The sequence below is a fragment of the Beta vulgaris genome, chromosome 9, assembly GCF_026745355.1.
Source record: "Beta vulgaris subsp. vulgaris cultivar EL10 chromosome 9, EL10.2, whole genome shotgun sequence".
Lineage (NCBI taxonomy): Eukaryota > Viridiplantae > Streptophyta > Magnoliopsida > Caryophyllales > Amaranthaceae > Beta > Beta vulgaris.
The window spans coordinates 50,655,782-50,677,434 of NC_079210.1; the positions used below are offsets into that span (position 1 = coordinate 50,655,782).

A 21,653-nucleotide genomic window follows, 5' to 3' on the forward strand; every position below is an offset into this window, starting at 1 on the left:
TGAAACTGTTACCTCATAAGTTATCGCAGACTTTTTACCCTCATTATTGTCATGTGCCAACACCAAACCAATATCAAGATTGCTTTCCATTCACTCTTGCAAGTTGCAACTCTTAATTAGGCCAATTAAGTGATAATTCCTCCCTAAACTTGTTGAAATATTGCTTCCCATGTCAAGATCAAACAGATGATCTATCTTGAGAAACAATACGTAAGCCAAATGCATTGATTGATAAGTAGTCTTTCCTAACTTCTGTTATAGTCTAGGGGTTCATTTCATCAAGCATGTCATACTTAATATCCCTTGCAAGATTAAGCTAAATAATTGGTATCTCACATCACTTCAAATCACCACACTAGCCACTTGATAACATTGACTTCACCGTCGTCCTTGACCTCAAGAGTATCATGTAATAACCTGTTATATGTGAAATAAATATATCATGGTTTGCCATAGGCTAGTTCTTCTCAATAATACTAAGCACTACTGTAGAAAAAAAAAGAAAAGGGTGTATATGTACAGTGCCAAAAAATGGTGTAGGTGATCAACCAAAATCATTAAGGGATTTGTTTTCATATGTACTCAACAACTACTCAATCTAAGTTGTAACTCTGAGGGGGGAGGGCTCGCTTTCTGAATCTTGAGAACATTATCGTTGAGGGAGACAATTTAGTCATTGTTAATGCTATTAATAATACTCGGCAAATTCCATGGGAAATGAATAATATTATTTGTGATGCAGGAAAAGAATTGGAGAAGTTCAGTTCTTTTTCAGTGGCTCATTGCTTTCAGGAGACAAATCATGCAACGAATTTCATGGCTCGTAGGGGCCACTCAGTGGATTCACTTTTGTATTGTTTTCCTCCTTTTGATGTTGATTTAGATCTTTTCTCATCTGTAAGGATGCTTTAGGTTGGTCGGCGAACTAGCGGTCAATTCTATGTTTTCGTTCCTTTCCTGTTCAAAAAGAAAAAAAAATAGGCGTGGATTGGGTATAGTCTCGAGTATTTTGATGGTGATTTAATCATTCAAACCTCACATAACTTTAAAGTGTCTAATAGAACGAATACACTTATCGAGAATCTGAGATGAGTTGTAGTAGTTTTTAATTTCTATATGGCCCACTTTTATGGAACACTAAAAATAATCGAAGTAAAAAGGGTAGCGAAATCCAAACTCCATTCACTAACATTCAAAAGATCTGTACAAATGTATTAAAAGGTATTCCGAAACAAAGAACAATGTTACGTGGCGCTTTTCCTATGAGTGTTTAACTCCACTTAATCAACGTACAATAAGAAAAAATAGAGCATACATTGTATAATATTTGACTCCGTGATCACAAACATATATACTAAAGTGCTAACCGCTAAACCATGTTATACTTGATGTTATCATTTTAAAGCTATATATTACGAAATAAAAGCTATAATTACCTGAATCGTAGACCGGACCTAAAAACTAGTTATTGTACAAAATATGCTAAACACAATCAAACGAATCGGTTCATCTTACATGGAATTTACAGAGTGACTACGATACGAGAAGAAGTTGAGACTTTGAAAGTTAAGAGTGAAAATAAATGAAAGGTTGAAAGCTAGATATGGCACTAGATAGGTTAGCCTAGCGCAATGGCTCACCGGGCCTAGTCCACTTATTTCATGTTGGGGTTTAGTCGACTTTCTTTTGTTAGGCATTGGTTCTGTCTCGCACAACCATTCATCTTTGTGTTGCGTTATTAAACTTTTAACTGATTATAAAGCTATTACAAAAACAAAAGATGTTATTTCGCATTGATTCAAAGTTCAAATTAACATGGATTTACCCATGAGCAAGCTCAGCCTAACCCATGATTTATTTTGACATGATTAGTTCAAACATGTCTAACAAAGCTCAAGCCCTAGCATAATGCGTTAAATTATATATAAACAACTGCGGATCATTTATGATTCTTTTATATTAGTTGCAAGACACTACCTTCTTTTTAATATTCTTTTTTATATCTCTCTACTCATTACATAGATCGCTTTTTTCTCTCCCCATCCAACTCGAGTCTACACTTGATTTTAAATATTTAGACTCAGATTTAGACTATGTTCAGTTCACCTTATTTTTGCTTATTTCAAATCTAATCAGATCAGAAAAAATAAGTTCAGATCAGATCAGACTAGTTCAAATCATGCTTATATTTAAAAATTATTATTACTATTAAATATCTTTCATTACATATTAGTAAAAATTATAATAATTGAATATTAATAAAGTACTCATTGAGACGAATCAAACAAGACCCTACATGACTATTTTTTCTTATATATTGAAAAAAAATCTAAAAGATAAGATCTTATAAATCAAATTTCAGAAAAAATAAATTCAGATCAAATAAGTTCAGATCAGAAAATTTCAGGTGAACTAAACATAGCCTTAGCTCGAATTTCAAATCTTAAGCATAGTTGAATTCACATTTCACAGTTCACACCTTAAAATTGAGTCCAATTTGATAGGGTATATATGAGTAATAGTATCCAACTTACACCTGTGCCAACTGATTGAGTGATTTCCAAGCTATTTATAATTAGTATAGGAAGCTCTATTCAATTTCTCATCTCCAACATCCATCTACCGCAAACTTGATGTCCACAACATTTGCAATTTGCATGCCATGCAAACCACATCCACTTGTAAATATGTTGCTGGCATTTTTCATGATCTAGAACATACTTTCTTTCAAAAAACATAAAAAAAAAAAAAAATAGAGTAACAAATTGAGAGTGGAAGAGAACAAAAGGATAAACATAAACTAAAACAACTATTTTGTTCTTAAAAAACCCAACTTTTTTTGTTAATCAATCTACTTGTTGTCAGTTTTGTAACATAAGTTACCTCGACACCTTCATTTATCTCAAAAATTACATGTATGGTCCAACACGACACTAAAAGCCAAATCTTTAGACATCCGTATCAGAGTAGACATTTTATCCGTTTCACAATACCATCTTGTAACAAGTTATGTGTTTAATAAAATTAGACTTTCTCGCAATTTACAGTTCATTTGTACAGAATTTTTACACTACTATCTACTTTTACCATCTATATAGAACTATGGAAAAACTATAGAAGTTATCTTCCAAACATCAAGAAAAATAAAAAAACTAAAGATGACCTTAAATTTGTTAACCTGAAATCTAAATTTAAAGATAAGGACATATGGTAAAAAAATCAATAAGAACATTCAACTCTATGAACCCTATCCTTCAAAATTCCATGGTAAAGTGCAGCTCGATTAGCTGGCATTCGACGAAATTCTGGGATTTTTTTTTTATCATCTTCAAAAATCTCAACTTTCTTCATTTTTTTCTCATTTACAGGAGTAATAATATTAGTAAAATCACTTTTTTTATCCTTAACATTATCAGCAAATTTCACCCTTTTCTTCATCTTCTTCTTCTCTCTTTTTTTATCATCTGTAAAAATGTCACCAAATTCATCAAAATCAGAAAAAAAAACAGAGGAAATTAAAAAAAAAAAACAGGGGAAAACAGAGGAAATTAAAATTAAAAAAAACCCACAAACCTGAAGATAAACAAGAACGTAAAGAAGAAGCAGGTAGATGATTTGGAAGATGAGAAGTTGAATTTCTGATACGAGAAAGAGAGAGAAATATTACAGCTCCAGAAACAGCCATGGCAGTTGTTAAGATAACACTTTGTGAGTTCATAACAGAGGAATTCATGCTTGTTGAAAAAACAAAGAGAAAGAGAAAAACAGAGAAAAGAAAGAGATATAGGGAGAGAAAGAGTGGTGGAAGTTTTTGGTTGTAAAAACTTTGGAAGAAAGTGAGAGTTGAGGAAGAGGTAAAGATATTAGGAAAAGAAGGTAGGAGTCATGAGGATTTATAGTGGTTGGTCTTAATCACAAATATAAATGTGTGATTAGAGTATAGAGTACTCAACTTTAAATTGGTGGTCTAGGTCAATTGCTAACTGAAATGTTAGGATTTGGGCTATGTTCAGTTCACCTTATTTTTGCTTATTTCAGATCTAATCAGATCAGATCATATCAGAAAAAATAAGTTCAGATCAGATCAGTTCAGATTATGCTTATATTTAAAAATCATTATATCTTTCATTACATATTAGTAAAAATTATAATAATTGAATATTAATAAAGTACTCATTGAGACGAATCAAACAAGACCCCACATGACTATATTTTTTCTTATATATTGAGAAAAATCTAAAACATAAGATCTTGTAATCAGAAAAAATAAGTTCAGATCAGATCAGAAAAAATAAGTTCAGATCAGATCAGATAAGTTCAGATCAGAAAATTTCAGGTGAACTAAACATAGCCTTGGTGTTGATTTTTTTTTTGGAACTAATGCACCAACTAATTTAGGTTATGTTCTCTTATAAGATGGATACAAAGAAGAAAAAAAACAAAAAACTAATCACCCCTTTTTTTTTCGCTTTGAAATCCTAGCCTTTCTTATTCCTTCTTTATCAATTACGGACTGTTGTGGATGATTTTATCCATGATAAGCCTCTTTTCCCTTTTTATTTTCAGTTTTTAGTTACTTTTCTTGTTTTGTTGAATAAATTAGTACTCCCTTCGTCCCAAAATATAGTTCTCATTTCTCTTTTTTCACGGTAATTTATGCAAGTAGAATATAAGAGGGATAATAAAGATTTTTTTGTTTATTTAAATAAATGTTGTATGGGAAAAGATGATTTAGGAGAGAGAGTGAAAAATAATTGGTGAAAGAGCATTAATTGTAACATTTTGGTTGAATAAATAAAGGAAAAAACAAAATTCAAGAAGCAAATAAATGATGGGACACGATTTTTCTAGACAAATTACGGAAAAATGTGGAACTAAATATGGAAATGGGAACTATATTTTGGGACACCCAAAATGGAAATGTGAACTATATTTTGCGACGGAGGAAGTATCTATTTGTAAGATTTCTTCAAATCCTGTTATGCGATTTTTAGTCTTTGTTATGGAGAACTCCCTTATGGAAGTTGTGAGTATGGTTTTTTTTTTTTAGATATGAGAAATTATTCTCATTGGTTGAAATTCGAGATTCAATTGAAGGTATTGGAATCTCGGATGCGGTTAACATGGGTCGATCAAGAATTTTCTTCCCAAACTATGTCTGAATGATAGAGTTCCTTATCAATAGTTGCTTAATTCAGCAAATACAAGGGGGCTGCGATGTATTGCTCAGTTTGGTTCATTGTAGTTTTTTCGAAGACGAATTTGATTTAACCTTGTTTAATTATATCTTGTTGTTCTTTAATATCTATTGTAGAAGTCGTTTGGCTTTCAATTAATGAAATTTCTTCTTAAAAAAATGATTAGGTTGTCTTCATGTGGAGTAAGGTGACTTAGGCCCTTTTTTTTGGATTTATTTTCAGTTCAATTCAGTTTAGTTAATTTCAGTTCAGTTCAGTTTCTCTATACAATTCAGTTTTGTTCAATTAATTTCAATTCAGTTTAGTCACTTTCAATTCAGTTCATTTTCTTTCAGTCCAAAAGAACGGGACCTTAATCACATTTATTAAAAAAATTGACGTAATATGATTTTAAAATTTTTGTCTCCTATTTTGATTTTACCATATTTTTACTCAATTTTATATGGAAAAATAATATTAATATGGAGTATTGTTGGATTCGTATTGTTATGTATTTTTCAAAGATCTAATTTTCATATTCCCAATGTGAAATTGAACATATTTAGTAAGAAATAAACGAAAAGTCTATAGGAAGTATAAATAATTGTTTGATTTAGTATGAGACTAACGAAGTTAGATAATTGAAGTTAATGCCTCCATACTTGGAAAGTAGAACTTCCCATTAATTTCCACTTCTTCAGTAATACCTCGATTTGTTACGGGCAATAGGTTGTCACCAAATGCGCATAAAGGACCAACAACTATCTCCATGGATCAACACAATATCTTACGATGCACTCTAATCATCACTCATGCACACTTTAAATTTTAAAAATCATTCCAATAGGTTACATGTTTAGAGGATACTCCCAAGTTTCAACTAAACACACTAAACTGTTGGGAGTATCCTACGTTCAGCATGAGTCAAATTCAATTTGAATAGCTACCCACCTATTGTAGATGGGTCTGTTGGGAGTATCCTAATATAAGTGTATAACCACCCTAAAAAAAGATACACCTATATACTATGCATTATACATCAAATCTTTTCAAAAGCAAGCAGGATTATAACTAGTAACTACATATATACTTTGTTTATTCATTTCCTACTTTTTAAAAAATTGTTTTCTTCCTCTTATCCTTTCACGTTATTTGATTCTAGTCAACCTCATGCATGAACAACAATAAAATGAGTAATAATATAATCAAAACATGCAAATCTATGGATCCTAAACTAGAATCTACTGACCTACTTGAAAGTATATTCGTTAATCACTATTATAAAACACAACGCATAAGATCTCCTTAATACTTTATAATAACAAATAACAACAAAGAACATGGATATGATAATATAAAGTATAATAACATTGTAATCGTCATGTAATTAGGTATCATATATAGATTAGTCCTATAATTTAGACCACCTAATAGACAATTTGTGAGGTGAGGTAAGCAAGGTAGTTTAGAGAGAGAAAGAGGTGGGCATGCAAGTTGAGGTTATGTGTGGACAGGAGTAATAAAAGGAACATAATCAATGTGATGGGCGGAAGAAGATAATGAAATTCATGGCTTTTTCTTTCAAGTGGGGTTATGCAGCACTTGTATATGGACTCATTGTGTCAGTCGAAGCTTCTGCAAGTAACTACAAATGAAATATTGAAATGACAACATTTAATTTTTAACCCAAGTTGTAAGTTGTACTAAGTTGTAAGTTTGTAACCAATGCCATTTTTGGCTCCTTGGACCGTTGGACGTATGTATAACAGGAAAACAAAGCATCAAATTAAAGTAGATAATGTGATATTGTCATATTGTATGTGATGCTAGACTTGGTACCATGTGGGATTGCATGTGGTCTAACTTTTTTTTTTCTTCATAAAAAGTAATTTGTCATTGACCAATAATTTCATTTGTTCATGGAAGATTTTAGGTATCTTTTTGAGGGATTAAGATTTAGGGGATTAGATTATTGTTAGGTTGAATATAGTAAATGTTTGTGTTCGATTGATAAACAACCCAATCAGGACACAAAAAGCCTTCTAATAAGGCCTTGGACAGGTGGTAACAATGGGTTCCACCATTGAGTTGACCTAGTCAAGAGTTTGGGAATCCACTAAAGGTTGAAATGATCATTGCCTGAAAAGGCAACATAGCCATTGATCCCAATGAGGTCCATCCCATCAATGTTTCCTGTCTAGAAATCCCCAACACTATAAATACCAACAGTCTCATTAATGAACAAGTATTCAAATCTCACCTAATTAACAAACTAGAGCATCTCTCTAGACTTTCTCTCTCTACCTCAATCATCAACTGACTTGAGTGTCGGAAAGGTGATCCTGGAACCACCCCCGGGTAGTCTAACCTTGTTTTGTAGGTTTCTGGTGTACGGACAATCAGTTCAGACTAACGCTCTTGGCACTCACTCCTACTCAGCACACATCAACAATCCTTAATTTCTAGACAGAAACACTAAATATTGCGAGAAGTTGTAGAAATGTTAGACCCATATAGAAAGAAGGATGTATTATCTGGTCATCTCACCTTATATGTGAAATGAAATTAAAAGGATTGGTCCATAATATGGAGTATCAGTTTTTTTATATTTCTTTATTATTATATTTGTGTATTTTTCAGTTATGTTATCTAAGCCAACATCTGATTAAAGTCCTGTTGTTTTTAACTCAAAACTAGTTACTTCTCAATGATCCTAATTGGGTAATGAGTAACACATTTTGTTGCCATTTTCAACTGAACCTACATTATCAGTGAGCGATAATACAAAAAAATTGTGGTTCATCACGTATTTATCTTTTTTAATTTTGTCTAAACCTATATTCCCATTAGAACGCTTTTTACAGGGCCAAAATTATGATGAATAGGAAAAGAACATGTTTAGTGGTCTTCGTGTGAGGAACAAGTTGGAATATATTGATGAGACAATACCCCAACTCGCAATGACCTTAAAGTTCCAAATCCCAATAGATGTTCATTCCATGATTGGTGCTTGTGACTTGACACTGTCAAGTTTTATTTTCTTATTTTCTCATGTACCTTAGTTTTTTAAGGTCCATATGTTTCTTTCTACTTAATATATTTAAATGTTCCATATCATATGAGTTAATTAAGTATCAATGTCATTATTTATACAATCAAGACCAGTCGATGTAAATTCAATAGAGATTAACCGACATTAGAATTTATCGTTAATTCTACACGATCATTTTTAAGGTAGGTAAAAGTAGATTCTTACGCAGCGAAATTCAATACAAGACAATCCTGTGTAATTAGGTAATTACATATGAAAAATCTTTTGAACAGAAAATAAAGAATAAGGGAATTCCAACCTAAAAAGCCCCTATGTATATAAATATAATCCTAATGATAATTACTAAGGCATTGCTAAATCATTGCTAGTTTGACTAATGAAAATCTACTAGTGTTACTAGAAGACTTGATTCGTCCCTTATTGACTATTCTCTTATAAATTAAGGTAGTATATACTAATATTGAATATGACTCGGTCAATACTATTGGTTAGTCAGATTATTTGACCATCACTATAGTGGAATACATTTCAAAAAGAGTATAAGACGTAACAGTTGAATCTTTCAGCCAATATTGCAATAATATACTCCTATTTGACATGCACATTATCATTATGCATGGAATGCTTTTTCTTGTACTTCCTTCTTTCATTCATGTCCAACTCAAATGGTGTAAAATTATCCAAGTGGTCAAACCTTGAATATTCCCAGCCTGTAAGGTAGTCCTGTGACTAACTCGTGAAAGTTTGGGTGTTACGAATTTTGCTTTCAACTTGCCGTAACATTGTATTTGGCTTACAAATTATATAGATAGTTCAAGATTAGATAATTTGCTATGATTATGAATAATATAAATTTCAACTTTAATTATGTAAAACAATATGGGAATTTTGTCGTCGGCGGATAGTTCTAATTGTACAATATCTGAATCCTTTCAAAAACTCTTAAATTATGTAATTCTTAACAAATAGTTCAGTTTGTACTATTTTATACATAACAACGAATGTTTTTTTATTATTTTTAGTCATTTTTTTAAAAAAAAAAATCTTAAAATTCTTCTACTATTTTTTTTTTTGGGTATTATTCTTCAATCTTTCTCGTTCACATCAATTTTCTTTTATTTTTCCTCTCCTCAAGTTTGTGCTACTCCATCACTCGCAATTGGGTTACCCACGCCCAACAGACCCCTTGCCAGGTCTGCTCTCACCCCAACACATGCGTTCCCCCTCACATACTCCCCCCCACCTTTATGTGGGCTGCCCCCATTCAGCCCACTCATCTCTTGTTATTCGGTCTCAAAGAGGCATTGTTAAGCCCAATCCTAAATACAATCTCCTCACTCAAATTTCATGCACCACTACGTACAAGTCTCATTTGCCTAAAAACACAAACAGACCTTAAATGACCCTAATTGGAATGCGACAATGCAAGATGAGTACGGTACTCTGGTTAAAACAGGGACTTGGGAATTGATTCCTAGGCTTAAGGGTGTAAATATTGTTAATTGCATGTGACTTTTTAAACACAAATTGAAATCTAATGGTAATCTTGAAATGCACAAAGTTCGACTTGTTTGTGATGGCAGGTCACAGGAAGTTGGTATTGATTGTGATGAGACTTTTAGTCTTGTGGTTAAACCATAAACCATCCGTACCCCAAAGCTTAGATATGCCTCGCCAGTGGTCTATTCATCATCAGCTCGATGTTGAAAATGCTTTTTTTCATGGTGATCTTCGTGAGACAGTTTATATGCATCAGCCTCCGAGTTTTGTTGATTTGCACACACCTCATTATGGTTGTCGCCTGCAAGGCTCTCTTTGGCCTTAAATAGGTGCCTCGTGCGTGGTATCAACGATTTGCTAAATATCTTTTGCACATGGGGTTCATTATTACCAAGAGTGATAGTTCTCTTTTTACGTACATATCATCATGGCTCTGACACAACATATTTATTTACTTTTGTATGTTGATGATATTTTGTTGGTCACTTCTTCTGATACTTTATGGCAACAAATTATTACTCAGCTTCAGACTGAGTTCCCAATGTCTGATTTAGGTCCTTTGAGTTATTTGGGTATTGATGTCACCCGGACGTCATCTTATATGTTGTTATCTCAACATAAATATGCACAGGAGATTCTAGAACGTCCAAGCATGTCCAGTTGTAAACCTGCTGCTAGTCCTGTGGACACTAAGTCCAAACTAGTGTCGATGTTGGACCTCAATTTCATGATCCTACCTTGTATTAATTGCAGCCTTGCAGGTGCTCTTTAGTACCTCACCTTTACTTGTCTTGATATTTCTTATGTTGTTCAACACATTGTCTGTTTATGCACGACCCTAGGACCTCTCACTGTGATGCATTGAAACGGATATTGCGCTATATTCAGGGCACTATTGATCATGTGTTACATTTATATCCTTCTACTTCTCTACGCCTGATCACTTATACTGATGCTAATTGGCGTGGTTGTCCTGACACTCGTCGTTTTACTTCTGGATATTATTTTCTTAAGGGACAACCTTATTTTGTGTTCTTCGAAGCGTTAGGCAACCATGTCTAGATCTAGTGCAAAAGCTGAATATCAAGGCGTCGCTAATGTTGTAGCTAAATCATGTTGGTTGTGCAACTTACTATCGAGTTGCATTGTGCTCTTCGTTAGGCTAAACTTGTCTATTGTGATAATATCAGTGCTATTTATTTGTCTAGCAACCCTGTTCAACATCAGCGCACCAAATTAAACATGTTGAGTTGGATATTCACTTTGTTCGAGAAAAGGTTGCTTTAGGAAAAATTCGTGTTTTTACATGTGCCTACTAGGTATCAGTTTGCAAATATTTTTACAAAAGGACTTCCCAGACAACTATTTTTCGATTTTAAATCCAGTATTAGCGTACGTCCTCCTACCTCTATGAATGGAGGGGTGTGATAAAGAATAATATTAGGATAATATTTTCTCATTCTATTAGAATATTTTTGTTATAAATTCCTAATTATATTAGGAAGAGGATATTATAAATCCTATATATTTGATCAAATCACTCCAAGCTCAAAGAGTTTTCCGTAATCCAACACTCTCCTCATGCACTAATGTACATAATGTCAATTTACTTCTTACAAGAAGTTGGCCTAATACCCAATATCTATGAATATGAAGTACTTTACAACGTGTATAAAAATGACTAAAATATATTTACTCATTCAATCAACAAGAAAAAAATGAAAATTGCGGTCATTGACGATATGCTAGTCATCTTCTTGTTATATAGTCTTTTTTTTATTAAAATATGTTAAGAATTTTAATTGTAACTTTTTAAGTGTTATAAAACTAAAGAAATACGTAAACAATAGATAAGTATCTTGTCCTATTCGATGTATCAACGAATGGAGGAAGGAGTAATCTTCTTGTTAATTATATCGTCCTCTTTTTTATATTATACTAGTTATTAGGCCTTGACTATGCCCCGGGTAAGAAAAAATTTCATTAATTAATATAATACTTTATGATAATAACATTAAATACAACTTAGTCTAGTGGTTAAAACTTTAGTATATGTACTTGAAGTCTCAGGATCACACCCTATACTCTGCAATTTCTTAATTTTTTTATTGTACATGGATTACATGAACTAAAACTCCATAGGGAGAGCGTCACGTGACACAATTTCTTGTTTTCGCACGCCTTTTAATATATTTGTATAGATGTTAAGAATTTTAATTGCAACTTTAAAAGTGTTATAAAATTAAGGAAATACGTAAACAGTAGATAAGTATCTTATTCTATTCGATGTATCAACGAATGGAGGAAGTAGCCACCACCAAAACACGTTAGGTAGTCAATTTAGTTACAAGATCACGTTTCTTACACCACAATCACAAATCCACAATTGGGAAGTTAGAACTTAGAAAAAAAAACAGATTTACGAGGTGGCAACTTCTTGTTATTTGGAACAAAAAACTAAAAACTCTTTATGTCTCAAGTGTTATAGGGACATTTGTATACATTATCTGAATGCCATTTGTCATTAAATATCTGAGCATACATGGCTTTGATTGGGTTTACTAGTCATAATAAAGTTGACTTGACATCAATGGTCCAGGTTTTGGACCGAAAGTGAAACAATCAATGATGATTCTTAATTTAGTTTTGCACCAATGATTCACTCCCTCGTCTTCCTCTTCCGATCCTTTCTTTCTTAGAGGTTTCTAACTAATTAAAATTAGGAAAATATTTCAAGAAACTATAATAATAATAATAATAATAATAATAATAATAATAATAATAATAATAATAATAATAATAATAATAAACTACCTTTTACAATACGTTTCTTTCAAAACATTACTAGGTGAAGATCATCGTTTTGACAGTTTATTCTGCTGTTGATTTTGCACATAAAAGTAACGTAACCTTCTTTGACCTTCTCACTGCCAACTTTTAATGCCATTACCGAGACTTTTCTACAGTTAATTCGTGAGTTTATTGATAAAGCTCTCCAATTTGAACTTCAAATGGTGTTGAAAAAGGTCATATGATTATCATGCGTAAGTCAATAACATACTTTACTGGTCATATTTAACGGAAATCGTTATATGGTAGTATTTGAAAGGTATTTGTTTTATAGGTAACTTTTTGGAAATAACTAATAACGTAAAAGGTAATTCTTTGAAAAATAAAATATAAAAGTTAGGTTTTTGAAAGAAGTTTCTTATAAACGGTAGTATCTCGAAACTTTTTTTTCCTGAAATTATGTATATAATTTAATTGTTGAAAGTACCAATCTATTATAGATAGGTAACATTCATCTATTTGTTGAAAGAATGTCTACCAATACCATGATATAGACCCAACACACAAGAATACAAGATAGCTATGTCTAAAAATCGAACGGTTATAAAGAATTTAGATGTGATCAATATGGGTTTGGTTCATAGGCCCGACCCCATTTGAAAATGGACGGATTTTGGGCATGATTTTTAGGCCCGTTGTTGGATCCGACCCGATTTTTGGACAAAAAAGGCACAAGCAACTTCATTATGAAAAATTAGGCTAATTTTGCGCATGGCCAGATCCGAATTAGCGAGTTTTAACGCGAAAAATTTAAGTCCGAGACTTTGGTGCAAAAATGACCACTTTTATTTGGCCAAAGCTCGGCCCATGATCACCTCTAAAAGAATTAGAGGGAGAAAATGGGTTTGTGAATCAAACGGGTATAACCAGAGCAAATGAGCCAATTAAGAATAAGAGACTAACAAAGTGATAAAAAAGGGAATATCATATAATGCGTAATTGTTAATTCTAGATAGAAGGGAGTGTGATGTTGATAAAAACAAAAAAAAAAAAACCCTAATACTCTGTAAATTTCGAAATCCTTGCAAAAAAATCCGCCACTAAAATCATAGTTCCGGATAAGCCATGGTTAAGTTAAAATACAAACCAAAAACTGAAACAAGTTTGAAAATAATAACCAAAACACAAAACTATAGCTCATTGCCTCATTACAGTAAAGGGCAAAAAGTTTACAAGAGATTCTCTCACGCCATAATACATATCGAGATACTCGCAAATACAGTACAAAGTTTGTTAACAATCTCATTGACCTGGTATTCTAACCACCAATATCACATAAACCCTTGTAAGTTTTAAAAAGTAAAAACCAGATGCAGAAATCTAAAATCACCAAGCTACTACTTTATTATTCTGTCTAAAACTCCAGTATGATTCGCAAAAGCATGAGAAGATGGGATGTTACTTCTCAATATTGATTAGATTAGGTAGTTAAGATTGGTGGGAGATAGTCAGATTTAACACCAAGCACTCGTGCCTTGGTGTCGGGGAAGAACTCAAAGCCTGGGAGCTCTGAGACATCTCCTTCACTAGAGACACCAATAGGATAGCGGAGGAGGTGACCAGGCAAATCACGCTCAAGAGATTCGCTTGAATAGAGATCCCAGTACTTGTCTGCAGATCGATTTACCTTCTCAGCACAGTCACTGCTTTCAGGGCGCTTGAAAGAATCATCAAGCATGCCAAGGTGCTCATACCACAGGGCCATTCGGAAACCGTGGATTTGACCTTGTGCTCGTTGGTTCCTTGTCACCAAGTGGTGAGGTTGGTAGGCCCCCATGGCTATTTCCGAGTCCCTTGCACCATCCATTGATCTTTGGTTGATGTTGGCAGATCCAACAATAATGTATTCGTCGTCAACTACAGAATCAAACGCAGCTCATAAGTCAGTAAATTTTCAAACAATAAATTAGTCCTAAAGTGAAAATAACACAATCCCTGTGCATCACCATTGCACAGTGATTTTTTTTATTAAAAAAAACAGAAGATATGAGGCTTCTATAGGAAAATAGGCTTGTAGTTAAGCAGGTCCTGCATTTTGAGATGCGACAATAGTATTTGCTTAATAAAGGAGAAAAAGTCGACCTACGAGTCTACAACCTTCTCAGTGATGTGAGGCTTCTAGAGGAAAATGGACTTGTATTTAAGCAGGTCCTCTAAAAGTTTAGAATGAAACAATGGTATAAGCTTAATAAAGGAGAAAATTGACCTACATTCTTTTCACTAGCTGTTATTTGAGTCTAAACCTTTTCTGGTGGACAGGATGTTAACAGGTGAAGAGAAAGGGGGGAAGGGTACATCAGGAAAGAAGAAAAAGATGTCAAAAGCATACCAATCATCATTTTTGAATGAACATAGATCATAAACCGTCGATTCTGCTGAGCTCTTTCATAGTCAGAGTCAGGTTCAGGCTGTTCTGAAGGTTCATATTCACCGTCTTTTTTCACCTCCCGGTTGGCCAAGCAGAAAAATGTCAGATAGTTTCTCGGATCCTCGTCACTACCCTTGGCCCGCAGAGCAGTAATAATATCCTTGTACATCATCGTCATTGTCCTCCTTTGCCAGTCTAATATGGCCTGCACTGATCCACTTTCCGGTATTCCCTCTGGCCACATTGGAAGAACTACGTAAACAGTGAATCTCTCATCTGCTTCAATCTTGCTAACGATCTTCAAGGAGAGTTCCTTGGGGATCAGATGTAAGGCACCAACTTCCTCAATTGTGATATCATCTGCACGCTCCCATGCAAAAGAACTTCCAAGGAAATACTGATTTTCAATGTAAATGAAATTCCTAGCTCGGCGAATTGCATGGATATAAGCATCCTGGATGCTTCGATCAATAATGTTATCTTTACCACTTACAAGCCCTGCTCTGGCTGCATCTTCAGGTGTGTCGGGGAAACCAAAAGCAGCACCACCATCAATTGATCTAAACAGCTGAACGTGCCATGTCTCAGGATCATCCTGAAAAGTCACTGGTGAGGGAGGAATAATATCATCAAGTTCCCTCAGTGGAACAAGTACATCTTTCCCACCCTGTTTTCTCCATCTCTGTTCAAAATTGAACAGGACATCCCAAGCAATAGGTCCTTCAACACGAGAATGAATGTCATGCCAAGGTTCTCTAGGACCACCTTTTGTAATTGCACCATCAGGAAAGTTTGGCTGATGGAAATCATCATGATGTGCAGTGTCAAGGGTCCTGAAAAGTGAATGGAATGGGGTGTCGTATCTCCCATCACAAAGATCAATTCCCCCAACAAAACTCACAATCCTCCTCTTGTCTGACCCACCCTCAGGCATTGCACTGTCAACCACCACAATCTTCTGATGATGAGTAAACATAGTAGAGATCTGTAGATCCTGAACTATGCTTCCACCATCATCAGGATTGCGAGGGCACAAAACACAATGCACCTCAGTGTCGCGGAAGAATTGCCCAGTCTCTTCATCATGTGTTGCCATTAAACCATCCTTCTTCAACACACCAACAGATGTTCGGTCATCCCACACAAGCATACAGACCTTCACACCTTCTCTTGCCTTCTTCTTAAGCAGCTCGCCGATGGTTATGTCACCACCAGGCTTTGGCCTCCTTGAATCCCTTATCAACGCGATCTCTGTGTATACAGACCATCCAGTAATGTAAATCATGTGTTTTGCATTAGTAATTGCATCAAAGATATCTTCCCAGCATCTATGAGGCTCATAATACTTGCCACCAGCAAGAGGAATTTTCGGAATAAAATTATCTGGGATATGGGCATCCTGATACAGAGAGACCTTACATCCTGTCCTTTGTGGGAAAAAGGTGTAAGGAACTCCAGGATATTTTCCACTTCTAATGCCATGATTGAAACTACGCTCTTGGGTAATTTCAAAAAATTGCAGCTTCACATGAATCTTGGCACCACTATCTAAAGGGTTCTTGTCTCTATCACATATTTCAACCCATCTGTCAACTTCTTCCCCACCCAAGATTTCCTCGACAGGTACATATGCTCTTCCAATTAATGTCGCTCCGATTGGATTGTCATCTTTCACGGTGAAAATAATGCTTGAGGCTAAATGTGCACAGTATATATGAAATGACTCGTACCATCTGGGGTTTGCAGGTTCATTTTCTATAATTCTAGTTCTCCCAGCTCTAGCCTTTTCAAGATCAATAGTTGCATACATTTTGGGAGTTCCTTGCCCAAGACCGACTGTCTCTTCAATATTTGCCATAAGCTGCATACAAAGGATTTGTCAATATATATCAGAATATGCAAAATTACAGAGAGAACTACATAACAAGGAGAGGAAGACCCTCCACCCCCATTTAAGAACACTAGAGACAAGTCTCTAAAGTCTAAATGGTCACTTGACAGAGTACATATTGAAATAGTGATTACAAAAAATGTATTTCAGGATGTTCCCATGTCCAAACAAGATTCTTGACAGTTAAGGAAGTTCTCAGTAGAATAAGTGCTCAGGCAGCAACATTATGTGGAAAGCTGATAGCTGAATTATCTGTTTAGGAAACTTATAAAAATTTGCTAAGAAGGAAGGCTGAATGCACTCTGAAGACAATATCTACAGCTCCTCAATGTCTTGACACCATAAACAGCAATTAAGCAAGTAGATGCTCTTGTTGAACAGATTTCCTAGTGTTGATAGGCTTCAGAGTTGATGCATAAAGAACAAACAAAAAAAGTGTTCCAAGGGTAACACTTTTTGCGGGATTCTTTATTAGATATGATCACTACGACAACTTGATGTTTCAATGGCATATACATCGAAAACGTATTAAACAATCACGAGATTCCCCCCTAGTCTCATAATATATGCGTTAACTGATACTGCAAACATGATTTGAGAGTGATTGATGGAACTTTCAAGTGGCCAGTAATTCTTCTTTTGTATTATGAAGTGACAAGTATAAATGCATAGAGATCCTAAAGAGACGAGCTAACAAGTATTGTATAACAAACAAAATTGGATAATGCAGCATATTTTTTGAAACTAAAGGAGTAGTTCACAAGATATAACTCAGGGTCTTAGGAGATTAGTAGTCGAATAACTTGATTTTTCAGTTATATCACTTAAAGCTAGAGCAGTTCCTGTTGCATATTCAGTTTGCCATAGCCCGTGAAAGGCAACCTACAAGAGTATGCATGGGGAAAAGATCAACGCTGCTCAATAAGGCAATCAGATCATAATGGAGCTATATGTGAGGGGCTACTATCTTCAATCCTAAAGTTTACTGGTGCTTCAGTCTCCCGATTGAGACATTCCTCAGAGTAACTGAGATACCGTGGAGCCTGTGTTGCTTTGTTAGTTCTTCGCATCCTCAAAAAATCTTGTTGGCATTGCAATAAAAAAAATCAATGGATCAAATAACGAGAGCTTGGCATGCTTTAAACAGTACAAAAACACAGGTCAATTGCTTCACTGAAAAGTTCTATAAGGGATGGCTCAATATGCAATTTTCTTGATGGTAATGGAGGTAGTAATAGGAAGAAAAACAGGAGGAACTTTTTTATCATTGCCAAAGTGTTACATAGACACCTGATTTACTAAAAAGTCACAGGCTAAACATCCAACGTAAATTTAAAAGTCAGAAAAAATTTACCATAAGAATAATAAAGATGGTTGACTAAAGCATCTCAAAAACCAATCAAGGGCTCGGTATTTCCCAGGAGAGAGGGTTTCTATACATGTCTACTGTAAATTCGAATTTGGGATAAAAATTTCAACCAAATTGTTTAAAGTAAAGCCAAAGAACAAGACTGTGAAACTAAGACAGTATTTGAACAGCAAACAATAGAAACCGCATAGCCCAAAGACTCTAAAAAAGCAAAGGAAGTAGAGAAAACTTCACAGCAATATCAATATTTTGAAAAGAGATTTTGTGTGCTCCATTATCCATGCATATTGAACTAGCATTACATAACATGTCGCTTGTAAAAAAATTCATGTTTAAAAAAGAAATTTTTTCAAGAACTAGATGGTCAAAACATAATTATTTTACACTGCATCAGCCTTGGAACAAATCAATTGTACAAATCCTTATCACTTGATGTGATCAAAGCACATCCAAGAATGACATTCATATCTGTAACAAAAATACGGTATCCCCTCATTAGTTATTGGTCCTTTTTCAAAAGCTTTCCAGTTTAATTATACAACCTCAGCAAAATGTCCAGAATACTTTAACATCGAATACTTTAACATCTACACAATTTGTATGTAAGTTGAGATTAACGACAAACCGAAGTCCTCCTAGTATTTCTTTGGCATTATGTCTCTCCATATCCTCCAATCCATCAGCATAATGCCTATACACCAAACACATCTGATTTTGCAAGAATCAGCTACCATTCACATGCTTACCTCACAGAAGTGGAATCATAACAAATCTAATTCAACATCCAGTCCTCGTAATAGCAGAAGTGAGATCTTTTCCCAGAACGCGATTGGTTTCTAAGATCACTTCCCACTCTAGGACTCTCATTACCAGATTTTCTTCGAACATCCCAAATTTCTACTTTTTCACATTATCACTCAACTTTGTGAATTTTTTTTCATCATCCAATCCAACCAACCCAAGATCCAAATGTCAAACAAACACTCAATTAAATAGCAATCCCACCGTCCTATAATAAAGCTCTCGTTTGCTTTTTGCACAGTCTCCAACACACACACCTTTGACCATTAATATCTTAAATTACCTCTTAATAAAAACTTCTAAAAGTTCATATAACCAATTTAACAAACCTATTGGTGAGAGTTTATAGTCGAATACTCGTTAAAATTTTCGAGAAACATCCAACTCCAAGTCCCGCTACAATCAACAAATTCTATAATGTTGCAATTTTATTCATTTCTTCTTACTCCCTAAATGCACAAAATGAAACCCCCAAACACATTTGGTGGAAGATAAGGTTATGTTATAGATACCCTCCCTTTAAATAAAGGGACCCTATTACTTGGACCCCTTTACATTTACATCATCATCAACTAACCCCTTGACAACGATATATCATACTACTATATACTTAGATCACATCTAGCAAAAAAAAAAAAAAACAGATACACAAGAAAAAAACAAACAGATACACAAGAAAAAAAAAAACATCAGTATATTCTAAATTGATCCACATAAATATTCAAAATTTCAAGTATAAATAAAGGAGGAGAGAGAAAAAGAAAGACCTTGCGGAAAACACCGGGATCATTTCCATGGTGAAGATCACTAGCTTCATATATCGTAACATGTAAAGTTCCGTGCAGCAAAATCTGCGCCATTTTTCAATTCCAGCAACTGTAAAAATTCAAATTAAAATTAAAATTCAAATTAGATAAGCTTTATTCGTCGTTCTTTCTTAATGATCTGCAAAATTTGATCATCAAATTCAAAATTCTACCGCAAAATTATACTAAAGTAATATAATTCATCTAGATGATAACAATGTAGATCGAAATTGCAAAGTCGTTAAATAAAATCATGAATCAACAATTGAATAATAAAGTGATGCAATGATCATGTAAGATAATTGATGAAATTTTGCGATGATGAAGAAAAAAAAAGAGAGAGAACTTACATTGAAAAAAAGTAGAGAGAGATGAAAATGATGAGAAGAGATCTGACAAAATGAAGATTTTAAGGGGGAAAAAGAGGTGAAATTGTGTATTTTAATAGTCAATGGATCTGATTTTGGGAGAGGTGGGTTTACTGAGTGGAATGCGCGTTGAAGAGAGAGAATTCAGGAATGTAATAAAGAGATCCGTGAAATAAGAGGATTAATGTCTATTTTTTTGATAGGAAATTTAGGAACATGAAAAGGTTGTTTAACCTATGCCATGGATGTAATAAGAACTTGATTGTTTCAACAAAAATAATGATTTTCTTAGTTGCTAATGAGCGACTAAGCACGGTAATATAGATAGAATCATAGAATTCGGTTCTAGGTTTTGGACACTACTTCCACAACAAATAATATCCTTTTGACAAAATAATAATAGTACTATGATAATATGATTGTACCAAATTATTCGTGTTAATTCATTTTTTGACAGAAAGCTTGGTAGAGTTTTAGTTATAGTTTAATGAAAAATTATACAATGCGTTGGAGGTGGTAGAAATCACAACTAGAGCATATCCAATGGTATGAAAAAGGGACTTGTTTGCAAATTAATTAAAATTTCAAGCAGGTAGTTTATCATTGGAGTGGAAAAATTAATTGTAGCTGGAAGGAGCAACCTGCCCAAACAAGCTACACTGCTTGGTTGAAATAAAGAAAACAACCTCCATCTAAAGTGTAACATGTGTCTAATTTATTTTATTTTATTTATTTATTTTTCAAGCAAGTTACTTTTTATTATAGCTAACCATTGGAATACTTTGTAGCTTGAAAATGTAGTAGCTTAAAAAGTTAATATGGCAAGTTAAGGTACAAGACGTTGTAGCTTATTATTGGAGTTGCTCTTAATAGCTTGTGCGCTTGATATATGTGGACGTGATATATCATTATATATAGAACTAGCTTTTAACCCGTGCAAAAATGCACCGGAGGTTTTATTTAGATATAATTTGGACCAGTTCATAGTGCACGGGAATTGCTTTATTTATTAAGTAGTTGTTTTTGTTCCAAATTTATTGGATCCATAATTATTAAAATTCATGCATTTAAGGTTAAAAGAATATAAAATGTAAAATCATATTAGATGATATATACAAATCCTTTGTTACAACATTTTGAAGTTTGAAAATCTTATAATTGTGATATATACATCTATAAATACGTAAATGAAACAAAAAAAAACACATTAACGCGCGGAAATATTTTGTTTTATTAATTTTTATTTTAGGATGTTTATCCTAAAATCATGGTCAGAATATTAGCTCATGATTTAAAGTTTTTATAATCATATTGTATGTGTAATAAAATATATTTTAAAATCAGCTTATGACCCGTGCATTCAGTTGCTGATGTAGCTAATGTCATGATAAAATACACGGGAAGTTTTTTGTTGGTTAGATATATATACTAAAAGATATTGATTGACTATTTCATTTATACAAATTCTTTA

General features: G+C 33.8%; 2 protein-coding genes across 2 annotated transcripts; both read right to left on the reverse strand.

Moving 5' to 3' along the window:
* Nucleotides 1-2,997: 2,997 nt before the first annotated feature.
* Nucleotides 2,998-3,873, reverse strand: LOC104904565 (hypothetical protein). Its single transcript, XM_010692846.4, has 2 exons — nucleotides 3,574-3,873; nucleotides 2,998-3,464 (listed from the first exon to the last, which is right to left on the reverse strand). The coding sequence occupies exons 1-2, from the start codon at nucleotides 3,731-3,733 to the stop codon at nucleotides 3,220-3,222; spliced, it is 405 nt and encodes a 134-aa protein (XP_010691148.1). The 5' UTR covers nucleotides 3,734-3,873; the 3' UTR covers nucleotides 2,998-3,219.
* Nucleotides 3,874-13,690: 9,817 nt separating this feature from the next.
* On the reverse strand, nucleotides 13,691-20,404 carry LOC104904566 (phospholipase D alpha 1). Its single transcript, XM_010692847.4, has 4 exons — nucleotides 20,165-20,404; nucleotides 19,776-19,884; nucleotides 14,909-16,808; nucleotides 13,691-14,436 (listed from the first exon to the last, which is right to left on the reverse strand). The coding sequence occupies exons 2-4, from the start codon at nucleotides 19,866-19,868 to the stop codon at nucleotides 14,000-14,002; spliced, it is 2,430 nt and encodes an 809-aa protein (XP_010691149.1). The 5' UTR covers nucleotides 19,869-19,884; nucleotides 20,165-20,404; the 3' UTR covers nucleotides 13,691-13,999.
* Nucleotides 20,405-21,653: the final 1,249 nt, after the last annotated feature.